This window comes from Falco naumanni, chromosome 1, assembly GCF_017639655.2.
Source record: "Falco naumanni isolate bFalNau1 chromosome 1, bFalNau1.pat, whole genome shotgun sequence".
NCBI classification, from domain to species: Eukaryota; Metazoa; Chordata; class Aves; order Falconiformes; family Falconidae; genus Falco; species Falco naumanni.
In genome coordinates, this window is record NC_054054.1 from 120,538,501 (window position 1) to 120,552,039 (window position 13,539).

The 13,539-nt window shown below is 51.3% G+C and overlaps 1 protein-coding gene across 1 annotated transcript; it reads left to right on the forward strand.

Annotated features, from left to right (window-relative positions):
* The first annotated feature begins 6,700 nt into the window (after positions 1–6,700).
* On the forward strand, positions 6,701–12,178 carry WFIKKN2 (WAP, follistatin/kazal, immunoglobulin, kunitz and netrin domain containing 2). Its single transcript, XM_040581830.1, has 2 exons — positions 6,701–7,277; positions 9,399–12,178. Exons 1-2 carry the CDS (start codon positions 7,077–7,079, stop codon positions 10,908–10,910), a joined length of 1,713 nt encoding a protein of 570 aa, XP_040437764.1. The 5' UTR covers positions 6,701–7,076; the 3' UTR covers positions 10,911–12,178.
* Positions 12,179–13,539: the final 1,361 nt, after the last annotated feature.

The following is a 13,539-nucleotide window of genomic DNA, read 5'->3' on the forward strand; positions in this document are numbered from 1 at the left end:
TCGAGAAGCAAACGGTGCCGGTGGGGTGGGGGGCAGGGGCTCGGGACTCCAGCCTTGCCATGGCTGTTGCTGTGTGATACTCAACCAGCAAGTTCCTCCCAGCTTTAAATTCCTAAAAGTAAATAAGGGAGGTTAAATTAGGGTCATTTGCAGACTGAAGTGAATCTGTGCAATGGGTTTAATAATATTCATTAGCCTCCTACGTGTGGAACTAAATTAACTCCTGTTCCTGGAGAAACATCGCCGGCTCTGGTGGAAGATGGGCTGAGCATGCACCAGGCCAGCATCTCACTTTTATTCTGGGCTTTCCTTCAAATCAAGCTGGAACCAAGCAGAAAACCCCAAAATCATACACAACAACAACAAACGTACCAGTTCAACGCTGAGGTTTGCGTGACATAGCTGCCGCGGGCTGCAGGGCATGCAAACACCTCTGTTTGCACGCCACAGGTTTGTGCTGGACTTTCCCACGGTGCTGTTACTCCAGCTAGCCACGGAACTAGCACTAGCTACTAAAACCTGTAGCAAAGCGAGGTGCTCGGGCCTCTCCACTGCAGCCACACATTGGTGTGGTGTGCTATGGGTTCCCCCGTGCTCAGGAGGTGACCCTGGCCCTGGCTGGCCATGCAAGGAGGTGACAGAGAGGGCCTAATGTGGAAAGCACTGGCCCTGCAGTGGTGCCACCATGGCTGTGACTTCTGTCTCTTGTCTTTCCAGGTGGCATTGCAGAGCTCGTGTTTCTTTAACTCAAAGCGTAACTGCTGGATGGAGCGAGGCTCGCTCCACGTGGAGGGTGCCAGAGGACAGGGCTGGAAGGGACCTTGGGCAGTGCCTTGGACCCTCCAGCTCTGAGGCCAGGCAAACTCATCTCCCACGTTTGACATCTGCAATCTCAACAGTCTAAAGCTCCGTGGCTTCCCCAAATTATCTACAGGGTACCGAAGGCTTTGCCATTGAAAAAGAGACAGACAGAGGCCAGCGAAAGGCAAGGTTCTGAGCCCAGCTTTCCCCATATCTCACTGATAACTGGTTGATTATCTTCCATTGTACCCTCTTTGCCTCTCGCTGTGCCGTTTCAGACAGAATAAACCTGGCAATAATGAACCATCATCAAACTGGCAATTGCTTCCTGCCCAGCTTACGTTAGCAGGGAAAGAGAAAGCAAATGATGATTAGTCGCATGTCTGCACTCAAAGATAAAGCCCCTGAGCAGAAGCCATCTGCCGAGGCATAAAATAATAATTCTGGCGCTAGCCATGTCTGAGTGCAATGCCATCAGCCCTCGCTGAAACACGATGTAACGCCGGCCTAATGCTGAGTTCTAGCAGGTGGCCCATAACCCTGTAATAAACTCCGTGACATTATTGATTTTTTCCCTCCCAAACTGAGCCCTTTGTCTAACTACATTAACTTCTGCTTACTGAGCATCTGCGCGTGAGGCAGAATGCACACGGCCAGCAGCTCGTTTGGGTGAGCGATCACTGCTCTAAACGTGCCCCCGGTTACCCCTGCCCGTCCGTAGGCGCCGTTATCTGCTCAGATGGGCTATTGCAGAAGTCAAAACCAGCACTTGCTAGTTACTGGTGCTTATGGGGAACCCTGACCAAAAAAAAATCTTAACTAGGGGGAAACTGAAATATGCTTCCACTGCTAATGACGCAGACGAGCAGCCCTGAAAACAGGACCCAGATGCACCATCGGCGCTGCAGCCCTCCGTCGGACTGGCCCCGGCTCCCACACGTGTGCTTCCCACGCACGGGGCCAGCACAGCAGCCTCTGTCTTTGCTTTGATGTTGGGAGGTGCATCACACGGTGCCAAAAATCCTCCTCGCTCGGCCAACCTCATGGCCAGCGGGAGATGTGCAGTCTTCCAAGGGATGTGGGAAGGCATGCCGGCTGGGCTCCCTGGCCATCCCGAGGCTGGCGGGAGCGGGGCACCGCTCAAAGGGGAAGATCTGGCCCTTTGCAGCCCAAAGCAAGCTGAAGCCAAGGTCTCGAGGCATTATCTGGATTTCTGTGTGGGTTTTGAAGCAGTGTTACTGCTTGATGCAAGCAGTTGGCAGCTGTGCTCCAAAAAGGATCTGGCAGCGATGTTCCCTCTCCAACGCCTGGCTACCAGCTTTAAGTGCAATAAGCTTTACATACAGGCTGGAGCATCGCTACTTTCTACATGAGACAGAGGGGGGAGTTTTAAAGTACTTTTCTGCTCAGGCATTACATTTTCATCTGTGCACGGACCAGGGGCCACCCAAGGAGCGTGAATGATGATGGTGGGGCTGAAGGAGAGCATGTCCTGGGGGCCGCCTGCGCGACCAGGGTCCCCGCGGGCAGGGCAGGTTTTGGTGCCTGTTTTGGAGGAAGGGGCCGATCGCTTGGGTGCAGGGGGTGGGTGCCATGTCCTGCTGTGCCCCTCTGCCCCGCCTGGAGGAGGAGGGAGGCCCCAAGGACCAGAGTCTTTGCTTTAAGCTAAGCTTCAAGCCAGAAGCTGTCCCGCAGAGGCAAGCAGGTCCAACCTGCAGCCCCTGGGCCTGCTCCCCCCGGGTGGGTGCTGTGGGTGCCCATTGCACCCCCAGCACAGGCTGCCGCCCTCCTGCCAGGGCTCCCGATGCCGCAGCCGGCAGGGATGGATCACCGCCCCGCCTGAGGAGAGGGTGGCTTGTGTTTCTGTTGGCAAACCGGGCTGTGAGCGGCAGCAGCACCAGGCAGCACGAGAGGCCGGGTCTGGAAGGGCCCCTTTGCCGAGGCAGAGGTCGATGGGCGATGGGAGGTTTCACATCTCAGGGTGACAGGTCCTGCCAAGAGCCCTTCCACAGGAAAACGGCCAATCAATCCACCATCGCTGAGTAACTCCAGAGGAGGATTGCTCGTTTTGCCTAATCACCAGTTTGATGTTCCTTTAAGGGTGGTTTAAGAAAAAACCCGACACAATTACACATTCCTGTGCATCAGAGAATCTTGTTTCGCTCCTCAGTTAGAAAGGGTCGTGCCAAACACTAGGTCAAGAATTGGTGCCTCAGAGGAGGACAGGGACATCCCATAGGAACTTGGCAAGAAGGGCAAAGAAATTATCATTTACAAAAACCAGCAACAATTAAGCCAATTCTAGATCAACAACTCTAACCAAGACCCTGGGCATCCCAGGAGGGCTTTTCAGGACACTGGGGTGGTGACAGACAGGCGTCTGTGGAGCACAGGCTGCTCAGAGACCGCATGTCCCCACTGCCGGGAGCGGATCTGGGATGTTGCTTTGTGCCATCAGGGCTCGGGTTTGTCCATCTGGGATCCAGAGAAAGTTGATCCCAGCTCCCATCCAGCAGACTCAGATCAGCACTTTGATCAGAAAGGGGGATTTTGGAGGAGTATTGGGGTTTCTTCTAAGGCTTCAACTCATTTGGGAATATCGTTATGGCATCAGTATCTGACATGGATTAGACAAGATAAGCTGTAAATTTGGCATTCACGATAGATCTGTTCATAAAAATGGAGAATAAGGATTATTTATTTTCTTATATTAAATAATAATAATATAAAAACCAGCACCTGCCCGGTGCTTTATAAACAAGAAAGAACAGAAAAACCATGCCCAGGGACCTTGACAAAGACCCCGATTCACAGCTGGCGTTAGCTGTGTTCTGGAGTACCCAGTCAGATCCATTGAGGTCAGTGGAATTAAACGAATTTAAACGAGACGAGAAAACAGCTCTCAATGAAACCCGGGAGATCCTGAGTGCATGAGGCAGAGCTTGGCTGGCCGTGCTGGGACAGCCAGTGTCCCCGAGCCAAGCCGGGGCAGCCTGCATAGCGGTATCCCCTCCTGGATGTGCTCCTTAGGTTGGGAAACAGCATGTCTGGGATGTCCTGGCAGGGATGGGGCAGCTGTCGAGGGTTATTCAGAGCCCTCACTGCCCCCCCCGACCTCAGGAGCTGCCTGCCCACATTCACGGGGAGATTTATGGCGCTGTTTTCCTCTCCCGGTTGTGTTCAAGCAGCCAAGGGACTGATCCTTCATGGGGCTGAGCACTCCCTGTTCCTAGAGCGATGGGAGTCAGAGTGTCTGTCCCGTTTCCATTGGATTAGGCCAGGATTTGATTCCCTAAGAGGCTTCCTCAGCAGAAGTTTTGCTGGAAGAGTGATTTCTTAGTTAACATGGGGTTTCTGTGCTTCATTTATGGTGTTAGTACAGTGACCCAACAAAACCATAACTCTCATTAATGATAATTTCTCTGCCCTTTTTCCCAAGCTCCTATGGGATGTCCTTGCCCCTCTCCGTTGTGCCAAGCACCGGCCCAATATTTGGAATGACAGTGCATCAAATCCAGCCGCTCGAATGGCATTTCCTCGGATGACCCTGCTGACCTGCAACAGCGACACAATTAAACCACGAGTCACACGTCCCCTGCAACTGCTCCTTCAGCTGGACTCGTTCGTCTGTCACCCTGAGTGCCACCATCCTGGCTGTCACACACTGAACGTGACACCTGGGAGCCGAAAGCAGAGCGCTGCGCTGGGACTCACCTGTCCCTTGGGAATATCCCTCCGGATGGAGGAGGACACAGCAAAGCAGAAGACCGTCCGTCTGCCTGATGCAAACCAAGGTCTGACTCTTCAGAGCCCCCCTCTGCTCCTCCGCAGCTGAAATGTGCCTCTGGGCGAGGGATCCTTTGTCGGTGTGTGTGTGTGTGTGTGTGTGGAAAATAAGACAGTATTATTTTTTCCTCCGTGGAAGGAAATCCCACCTTGGGTGGATCCACACTGGTGGGCCTCTCACTCAATGCACCCAAAGCTTGCAAGGAGGTGGCTTTCTGGCACCAGGAGAGGAGATGGAGGCTGCAAGAGCACTGTGGACCCACCCCTCCTTACCTCTCGTCCAGCGGGGAAGGGGGAAAAACACTCAAGATGACAGGGAAAAATGACATCCACGGCCACACAGTGGCAATGCCATGGACCCAGGGCAAATTCCCTGCATGTTGAGCGGCTGTTGGGGTCATCACAGCAGCTCCTGCCGTGCCCAGGATACCTGCACTCTTCGAGACCTCCATACAGTGGGTTTCAAAGCTTATCTGCAGTCAGTTTTACAATATAAAGTGTCTTTGTTTAGTCAACAGAACCACTAATACATGTGATTTTGTTGTTAATAGAGCTGTAAGAATTTTAAGTACCTCTTGGGAATGTGTCATTTTTGGTTGGCTTTTTTAGGCATCACAGGGTGCTGCGTTTGTCTTTGTAAACAAGTATTGAATAAAACATTTTGCGCACAGCCGCACTTTGTACAAGTGTCATGCAGGTTTCTAAAGTTTCAGAGAGAATAAATCAACGGCAAACTGCTGCCTGGCGGTTGACTTCGCTCCTTATAAATAGCTAATTTGGACAACTTCTCTCTGCACGTCCTATGAAATTCAAATACTCTGCATATCGTTAATGCGGTCACACAAATCGAAATGCCTGGAGCCTCTTTTATAAGCCTGGGTTGCCACAGAAATGCCAGAGCTGAGGGCAGGTTGGCTCCAGGTTGCTCTCCCTTCCTTCCAGAGGTGATCCTTGGGGAACACCAGCAGGTCACCGCGCTCCGCCGCCTTGCCCCGCTGGAGGAGCAGGAGCCCTGTGGCCTGGGGCATTGCTTGTACGGGGGCCCGGTTTGCTGCTGGTTTTACTGGTTGGCAGCTATCATCACTCGGGGGAGAATCAGGCCCAGACTCAGCCATGAGAAACAACCCGGGTTTAATAAACCCAACAGAAGAACTTTACTCAAGCAAGGGCGGATTGCGCCCGGGTCTGTGGGCTTTGCAGCGCCCAGCGCTGGGCACCGGGCAGATGCACGAGCACCCTCCCCCCCCCCCGGAGTGCAGCACTGCCGGTCTGGCCCTGCTGAGCCCCCACGTGGGATACAAACTCACCTGGTCCTCCCAGGAGGCGCTGAGCACCATGCAGGATCCATCCAAGCCAGCCCAGCACTCAGCCCAAAGGCTCCAATCCTGGAAGGTGCTGAGCAACTCTGACTTCTGCCACTCGTCTCTGGATTTTGGCATGTGTTCAGCACGAGCAGGATCAGCCCCTTGCTGTAATAATCAGGGAACGAGGAACTCAGCTTGACTGAATTTCCCCCCTGCCCCCCAATGCAAAAATGCTGTACATTCCTTTATGCAGGTTTCCATAGAGTTGAACTTCTACTATTTTTTTGTTGTCGCTGTTAAAGGGGTCAGCCATGCACTGTACAATGGGATCTGGCTGTCAGGAAATGTGGAGGAATTCAGGGACACTTTTCACGTCTCGCTGGTGGGTTGGAGGGCAGCATTAGACCCGGCATCCGGGAAATCTCCCCACCAAAGAGAAGAAAAAAGCCCGGAGGAGCCCCGGGAGAAGCTGTGAAGACATACTGCTTTGTCTGTCCTAAGTTTAAAGCGGTTGTTTCTTCCCTCCTGCCTTTGTTAAAATATGATATTCTAGCTTTAATTGCTTCAATCCTATTACTCGTTCCTTTTAGCAAGTGATTGTGTAGCCCCTCGCCGTGGGGAAATCCCCTGACCGCGGGTCCGTGGTATTTAGACAAGTACTCTTTCAGAAGTAAATGCCATTCTTAGCATAGGGAAGTACTTTAGGTCTAAAGGGGTTAAGAAGGCCTCCCTGCATTCAGAAACATGCAGGGGTCCCACCATGCCAGTTCCAGCCTTTTGAACTCTTTCCAGCTTTTTTTTCTTGCAACAAATCTGTCTGACTGCCACCAGGACATAGGAAGCGTGTGCCTGTCAAAGAAATCAAGTTTACTTTTTCTGACTTGTTAACAGAGGCAGGGTATAAATAGAGCTAACTCTGCTCAGACTATTAGCATTTCTCTTAAAATAAGGGGGTAACTTCCTAGGACCTTTAATCCAATGAGGTCCGGACCAAACTGCACTATCTGCAGAGGCAGCAAAGGAGCTTGCTGAAGTTTTTACAGGAGGCAGGTGCATTTGGGTTCCTCGCAGATTTAAGGCTTACCAAAAAAAAAAAAAAAAAAAAAAAAAAAAAAAAAGCAACCCCAAGCAAAACAAGAACTACCTCCAGCTCGGTCCCTGCCATTGCCCTGGAGAAGTTCTGAGATGTTGGTGGTGCCGTTCACTCGATGGATGTGGATCTTGCTGGGGAAGAGCAGTGTCCTCTTGCTTCTGGAGGTCTCCCTGAAGGGGAAAGCTCTACCTCCCATCCGCTACTCCCACGCAGGGATATGCCCCAATGACATGAACCCCAACCTGTGGGTAGACGCGCAGAGCACTTGCAAGAGGGAGTGCGAAGCTGATCTGGTGAGTGATGCGCATTTTTATCTCTCTGCGTCGCGGGCGATGGGGTTTGTCAGTGGGCTTGTTTGCACCGCAGCCTGTTTCTGCTCCAGATAGAAAGGTGCCGGCGCCGTGCGGGACTTGGTGCAGGCAGCGCACGTATTTAATTGACCCATGACCTATATAACATGGAAAAGCTTCCATGAGTTATCAGTTAAGTGGGGAGGTGGGTGGCAGCTGACATGGTTGCTGATGCGGGTACGGCGCTGGCTGTTTGATCATTTTCCTTGCTTTCTTGTCAAAAGAAACATCCGAATTTGATACTCCAGAACTCAGCGTGCTCTGGGGCCAATCCGTAGTATTTTAGCAGTGTCACCGTGCTCTTTGTTGTTAGTGGCCGTCCATGAGCGCTTTATATTCCTGGGAGGAATCCTGTATGAAATGGTTTCATTTAACATGTAAATCGTCAGCCTTTGCTGCACTTGAAACACAAAGCGTGCTTGGAGTGCAAAACAGGGGCATGGTTAAAATGATCAGGCAGATGTTCTCTGTGATGCTCCCAGCTCAAAATGTGCTTAGCTTACAGCCCTAAAATTCATTTTTCAACCTGTCAGCCCTGCCAGCTCAGCTGGCATCTGAAAATACCTGCTCGTCCTGCCTCTTACATCATGTCCAATGGCAAAGCTCTGGCAGCCCAAACCAGGCTGACAGCAAGGCTGGAAAAAGTCATTGGGTTTATGCTCTGTGGACAGGTTGTTTCTGCAGTGCTAAAAGGAGCGAGGAAAAAATAAATAGAGAAAATACTGGCCATCAAGTAAACAAAGACATTTGCTCAGATGGTTCCCATGTGTTAGGACCGAAGGTGCTCTTTTTCCTTTCGCCATTCCCCAACAAGCCTCTTCTGTTTCATCTACCAGGTGCAGCAATGAATAGTAAAACACTTGCAAAGCCCCAGCAGTGGAGGACGGTGTTTTAATCATTTACTGGCCAAAATCTGAAAGCCAGAAGCCACCGGCTCAAAATCCTCGCTTTTGCCTTGTGGCTCCTTAGCCCCAGCCGAAAACGTCGCCCATTCTGGTTTCTGCCTTCGCTTCTGAAACCTAGCAATGTGCTGCTGGAAAGGGGGATGAGTTATGCTATTAGGTCATCTTTTTCCCAATAAGGAAAGGATACTGGACCCGGGGGAAGCTGTTTAGTTTGGTAGCTGAAAAAAACCCCACGTTGTTCTCACTTCTGGAGAAAGCTGTTGGATTTCGGGGGGGTTGTAGGGGTTTAACAGGCAGTGGAAGTGTGCCCTGTTGGGTACGTGGTAGCAGCGTTCGTCGTCCCTTCAAGTAAGCCGTAACAAGGCAGCAGCTGGGATCACACGTATCCAATACCTTCTCTGCACAGAAGATGAAAATTCTGCTAAAATTAACCGCCATTTAGAGCTGACTGTAGCTGAGATGGGGTATAATAAATCACTAGAAGAGCGATGCTGCGTTTGAAAATAGGACTAAAATAGGTCAGAGGAGCCATAATGAGCTGTTTGGGGTTTGTTTTTCTAAATACCATAGAAAAATTATTTTTGGAGCAAGAATTTCTTTACTTTTGAGATATTCTATTATTTCCTCTACAATGTGAACAATTACAAATCCTTGGCAGTTTCAGCTCCAAGGGTAGGCTGTTAGTCTCAGGGAATTCAAATAATACTTCACATACTTCTGTGGAAAATAAGGAGGATTACTGCCTACAGCCATATGATAAGTCTTTCCATCCGCTCTTGTTTCTCAGGGCTTGTCCTCAGGCATTTCGGAGAGCGCAGAAGGGGGGTTGTTGGTTCAGTAGTCAAGCAGTCCATGTGACTCTAAGAAAGACTTATGATGAGGTTAGTGTTTAAGAAACAGAAATACATTTTCTTTCTCGAGAGTCTCTCCTGAAGCGTTTCAGAAAGCTTGGTCCCTTTGGACACCTCCCGGGAGCTGCTGGGGGAATGTTCCTACTCGTTGCCGGTGGGGATGCTGAGTTTGGGTCCACAGCCCTCTGTGGCAGAGCAGGTCCCCTGAGCTCACACCTTGAAAGTTTCTGGGCCCTCTGCTTGCTGTGTCTCTAAAAAGGACTTTCCTCTGTCCCCAGTGATGATCGGGTTATTTTCTTTCCGTGCAGGAGTGTGAGACCTTTGAGAAGTGCTGCCCCAACGTCTGTGGGACAAAGAGCTGCGTGGCAGCTCGGTACATGGATGTCAAGGGGAAAAAAGGGCCGGTGGGAATGCCCAAAGAGGCAACCTGTGACCGCTTCATGTGCATCCAGCAAGGCTCGGAATGCGACATCTGGGACGGGCAACCCGTCTGCAAGTGCAAGGACAGGTGTGAGAAGGAGCCGAGCTTCACCTGTGCCTCCGACGGGCTCACCTACTACAACAAGTGCTACATGGACGCAGAAGCTTGCATCAAAGGCATTACACTGAATGTAGTCACCTGTAGGTACCATCTTACCTGGCCGAACACCAGCCCTATCCCACCAGAAACAACTGCTCGCCCTACTACTGCCTATTTTGAGACAACGGTCATCGATATCTTGCCGCCCGCTCTAGTGAACAACCCCGTCCATCAGTCCGTCTACGTGGGAGAGACCGTAAGCTTCCTCTGTGACGTTACAGGGAGACCCAAGCCAGAAATCACGTGGGAGAAGCAGGTTGATGGGAAAGACAAAGTCATTATGAAGCCAAATCATGTCAGAGGGAACGTTGTGGTCACCAACATCGCCCAGCTGGTCATCTACAACACCCAGCTCCAGGATGCAGGCATCTACACCTGCACTGCCAAGAACAGCGGTGGCCTTCTCAGGGCTGACTTCCCTTTGTCAGTCATCAAAGGAGAACCCACATCCAAAGAAGCTTCCCAAAACAAAACCCATTTTCCGACCGATGAGTGCCTGAAGCAACCAGACAGCGAAGACTGTGGGGAAGAGCAGACCAGGTGGTACTACGACGCAAAGAAAAACAACTGCTTTACTTTCATCTATGGGAACTGCAACAGCAACCTCAACCACTTTGAGACCTACGAGAACTGTATGTTAACGTGCATGAACGGCCCGATCAACATCTGCAACCTGCCGGCCCTCCAAGGCCACTGCAAGGCCTATGAGCCCAGGTGGGCCTACAACAGCTTGATCAAGCAGTGCCAGTCCTTCATTTACGGCGGGTGTGGAGGCAACGAGAACAACTTTGAGAGCCGGGAGGCCTGCGAAGAGATGTGCCCTTTCCCAAAGAACACGCACTGCAAAGCTTGCAAACCGCGCCAGAAGCTGGTGACCAGCTTCTGCAAAAGCGACTTTGTCATCCTGGGCCGTATAACAGAGCTGACTGAAGACCAAGACTCGGGACATGCCTTGGTGACAGTGGAGGAGATCCTCAAAGACGAAAAAATGGGATTAAAATTCCTGGGGAAGGAACCACTAGAAATCACGCTTTTGAACATGGACTGGAGCTGTCCATGTCCCAACATGACCACAGTGGATGGCCAGCTCATCATCATGGGAGATGTCCACAACGGCATGGCTGTCCTCCAGCCAGACAGCTTTGTGGGGACCTCCAGCATCCGGCGCGTGCGGAAACTCCGCGAAGTCATCCACAAGAAAACCTGTGAGCTTTTGAAAGAGTTCCTAGGATTGCATTAACCTCCTTCACACGTGTCCGCCTTCCAGATCCGTGTGTTACGTAGGGCTAACAAGCGCTAGGCTAGTGCACAGACTAAACAAGCTGTTTGAAGGTACACTGTAGGAATTATGCAGAACCCTTATTTTAATCCATTAATGATGCTTAGCGACAATGTAGTATGGTCCTTGGCACATACGTAAACCAGCAGCAAAAGGCTATTAATCTTGCATTGAAATAAATTTGTCCACATAGGAATGCCATATAACTAGATGACTCACTGCAGTAATTATACAATTTTTATGTAGCTTCCATCATAAATGATGGAATTCATAGCATTTGTTTAGCTAATTGGTACACAGCTAAGTAATATATAATGTCAACTTAATCTGTCTCATTTACGGTATGGAAATGCTATGGTAAGTCATAAGTAAGTCACACGCTTGTCTCCTTATAGCAGCACTAATATTTCAAGAGAAAAGCCTGTAAATTATTGTCTATATTTACAATTGTGCACATTTAACCCATCTATGCATTATGAATTTGCTTCTTTTAATCGAAGTTTTCCTAGCAGTTTTCTTTGGAAAGTATCTCATTTCTAAACAGCAACGACTGCCTACCCTGCAATCCTTGCTGGAGGAAAAACTCCCTTGACCCCTATGCCCAGGACAACAGGTCCCTGCAGAAGCTCAAGGCACAGTCTCATCCCGAAATTACTCTTCTGTCATCAGAACAAGGTCAGCAAACACCCTCTTTCCACTGCACTTCCCTGGTTTTGGTTTAATCAATATGTTATCTACCACAACCAGTCCCAGGCAGAGGGGCGGTAGGGCGCTGCCAGCTGCCTTGCTTTCGAAAACCCTTTACACCTGAGCATGTGCAGCGATTTACAGCTTATTTTCGTTAGAAAACCTGCTTTTATAGGGGAGAGAGTAACGTAAGAGGAGTCAGGACAACATTTAAACTAGACAAAAGCAACAGGCAGCCCACGGGCGGTATTACGCAGCCACAAAGCTGCTGAACCCCAAGTGCACAGCCACAGGCACGCCGAGCGGACACTCTCCAAAGGCACCGCCAGCGTGCCCCTTTCTGAGCACTCTTTCAATCCCCCAGCAACATTTTCTGCCAGGCCACTGTATATACGCGTAGGAATCAATACCCTAAGAAAGAGAGCACGGGTTGTGGGTGCGAGCACATGCGCACACCTGAGATCGATCATTTTAACATGTGTGTGTCCGAAAAAAATGTAACATTTACCTATGCAAAAATGCTTAAATAAAGAAAAGGCTGATGCTGGAAAAATCCTGCCTCGCTACGGGCCGTCATTGCGGGGCAGAGGGGCGAGCACGGTGCGGGCAGCCTCGTCGTTGCTCTCTGTGGGGTGGGTTCAGCGAGCTGCTGCGGTGGTGCCGGAGCTTTCTGCCTTGCACAAGGGGCCAGTGGAAGGCTGGAGCGGTGTCAAGGCCCGTCTGGGCGAGAGGAAGGCAGGCGCAGGGAGCAGCACTCCGTGGTGCCATCTAACAGGCGGCAGGATGGGGGCTGTGCCCCGCAGTGGGCACGCCGCTGCTTTTGCAGACCTACGTCAGGGCTGGGTACCATAAGGGCTGGGGGAAGGAGATTAAATAGGCAGGTGCTGGGCTTCAACATGACATGCAAGGCTCTAAACCCTGCGCACGCTGGGTGCTTTGCTGTTGCAGGGGGGAAATCTGACAGCGGGGTAATGGTGCTGAGCGCGGGTCCAGCTCTGGCTCCCCTGACGGCTTTCCATGCCCTGCACCGGCAGCCGAGCCACGGCAGAGACCACAGCACAACAGAGAACCAGGCTGCTCTCCCAGTGGTCTGGGCTTGGGTTATTTCCAAAATGCTCTGGCAACAGGAACAGATCTAAATGTCTGGTTATTTGTAGAGTTTTGTAAGAAGCTGGGGGGGCGGGGGGGGGGGGCGGGGGGGGGGGGAGGCAGAGGAGCCTGGCTCAGACCTGCAAACAGAGAAAATACCTGCCTGGTTTTTTGTCGTTACCTTTCCCAAGCGTACGTGGGAAAAACTCCAATTAAAGGTCCGTAACGTTTGTGTAGAATCTCATAACGACCATTTGCCGCAGCTGGGAGATGCCGGCCCCGCTGCCCTCCAAAGCGGTTGGCACCTCTGCTGGGTCATCCCTGGCTGGGGCAAGTGCCGCTGTTTCGACAGCTCAGCTGTCATTTTTTGAGCAAGCTGTAGGAAGCGGCATGTTCTTGCCATCCTTTCCAACACGGAGGCATCGGAGGATGAAGGTTTAATAAAAACTGGCTTTATATGGTTCTTTTTTTTCCCAAAAGCTAAAGGATTTTGCAAGTGTGGGAGTGTTGGAGTGACTCGGGAGACATGTACCCGGTTGTTCCAGAAGAGCTGGGATGCAAACGGAGCTGCCAGCAAAAAGCACACGACTCGCTGCTCTCCAGCTAGCACATTGCAGCGCTTCAGCCTGGGCTCTAAAGCGCCGTGGTGGCTTTTACTCCCCGTGAAACCCCTGGGAAGAAGCACTAAAGTGAAGTGAGTGTGCAAGTGATGTGCTGCGCTGGGACCCAGGGCTGAGCAAGGCGTGCCGTGGCCACCACCCCGCTGCGGGCACGTTGGCCCGTTGCGTGAGGGCTTGCTTGCATGGGGCATCCC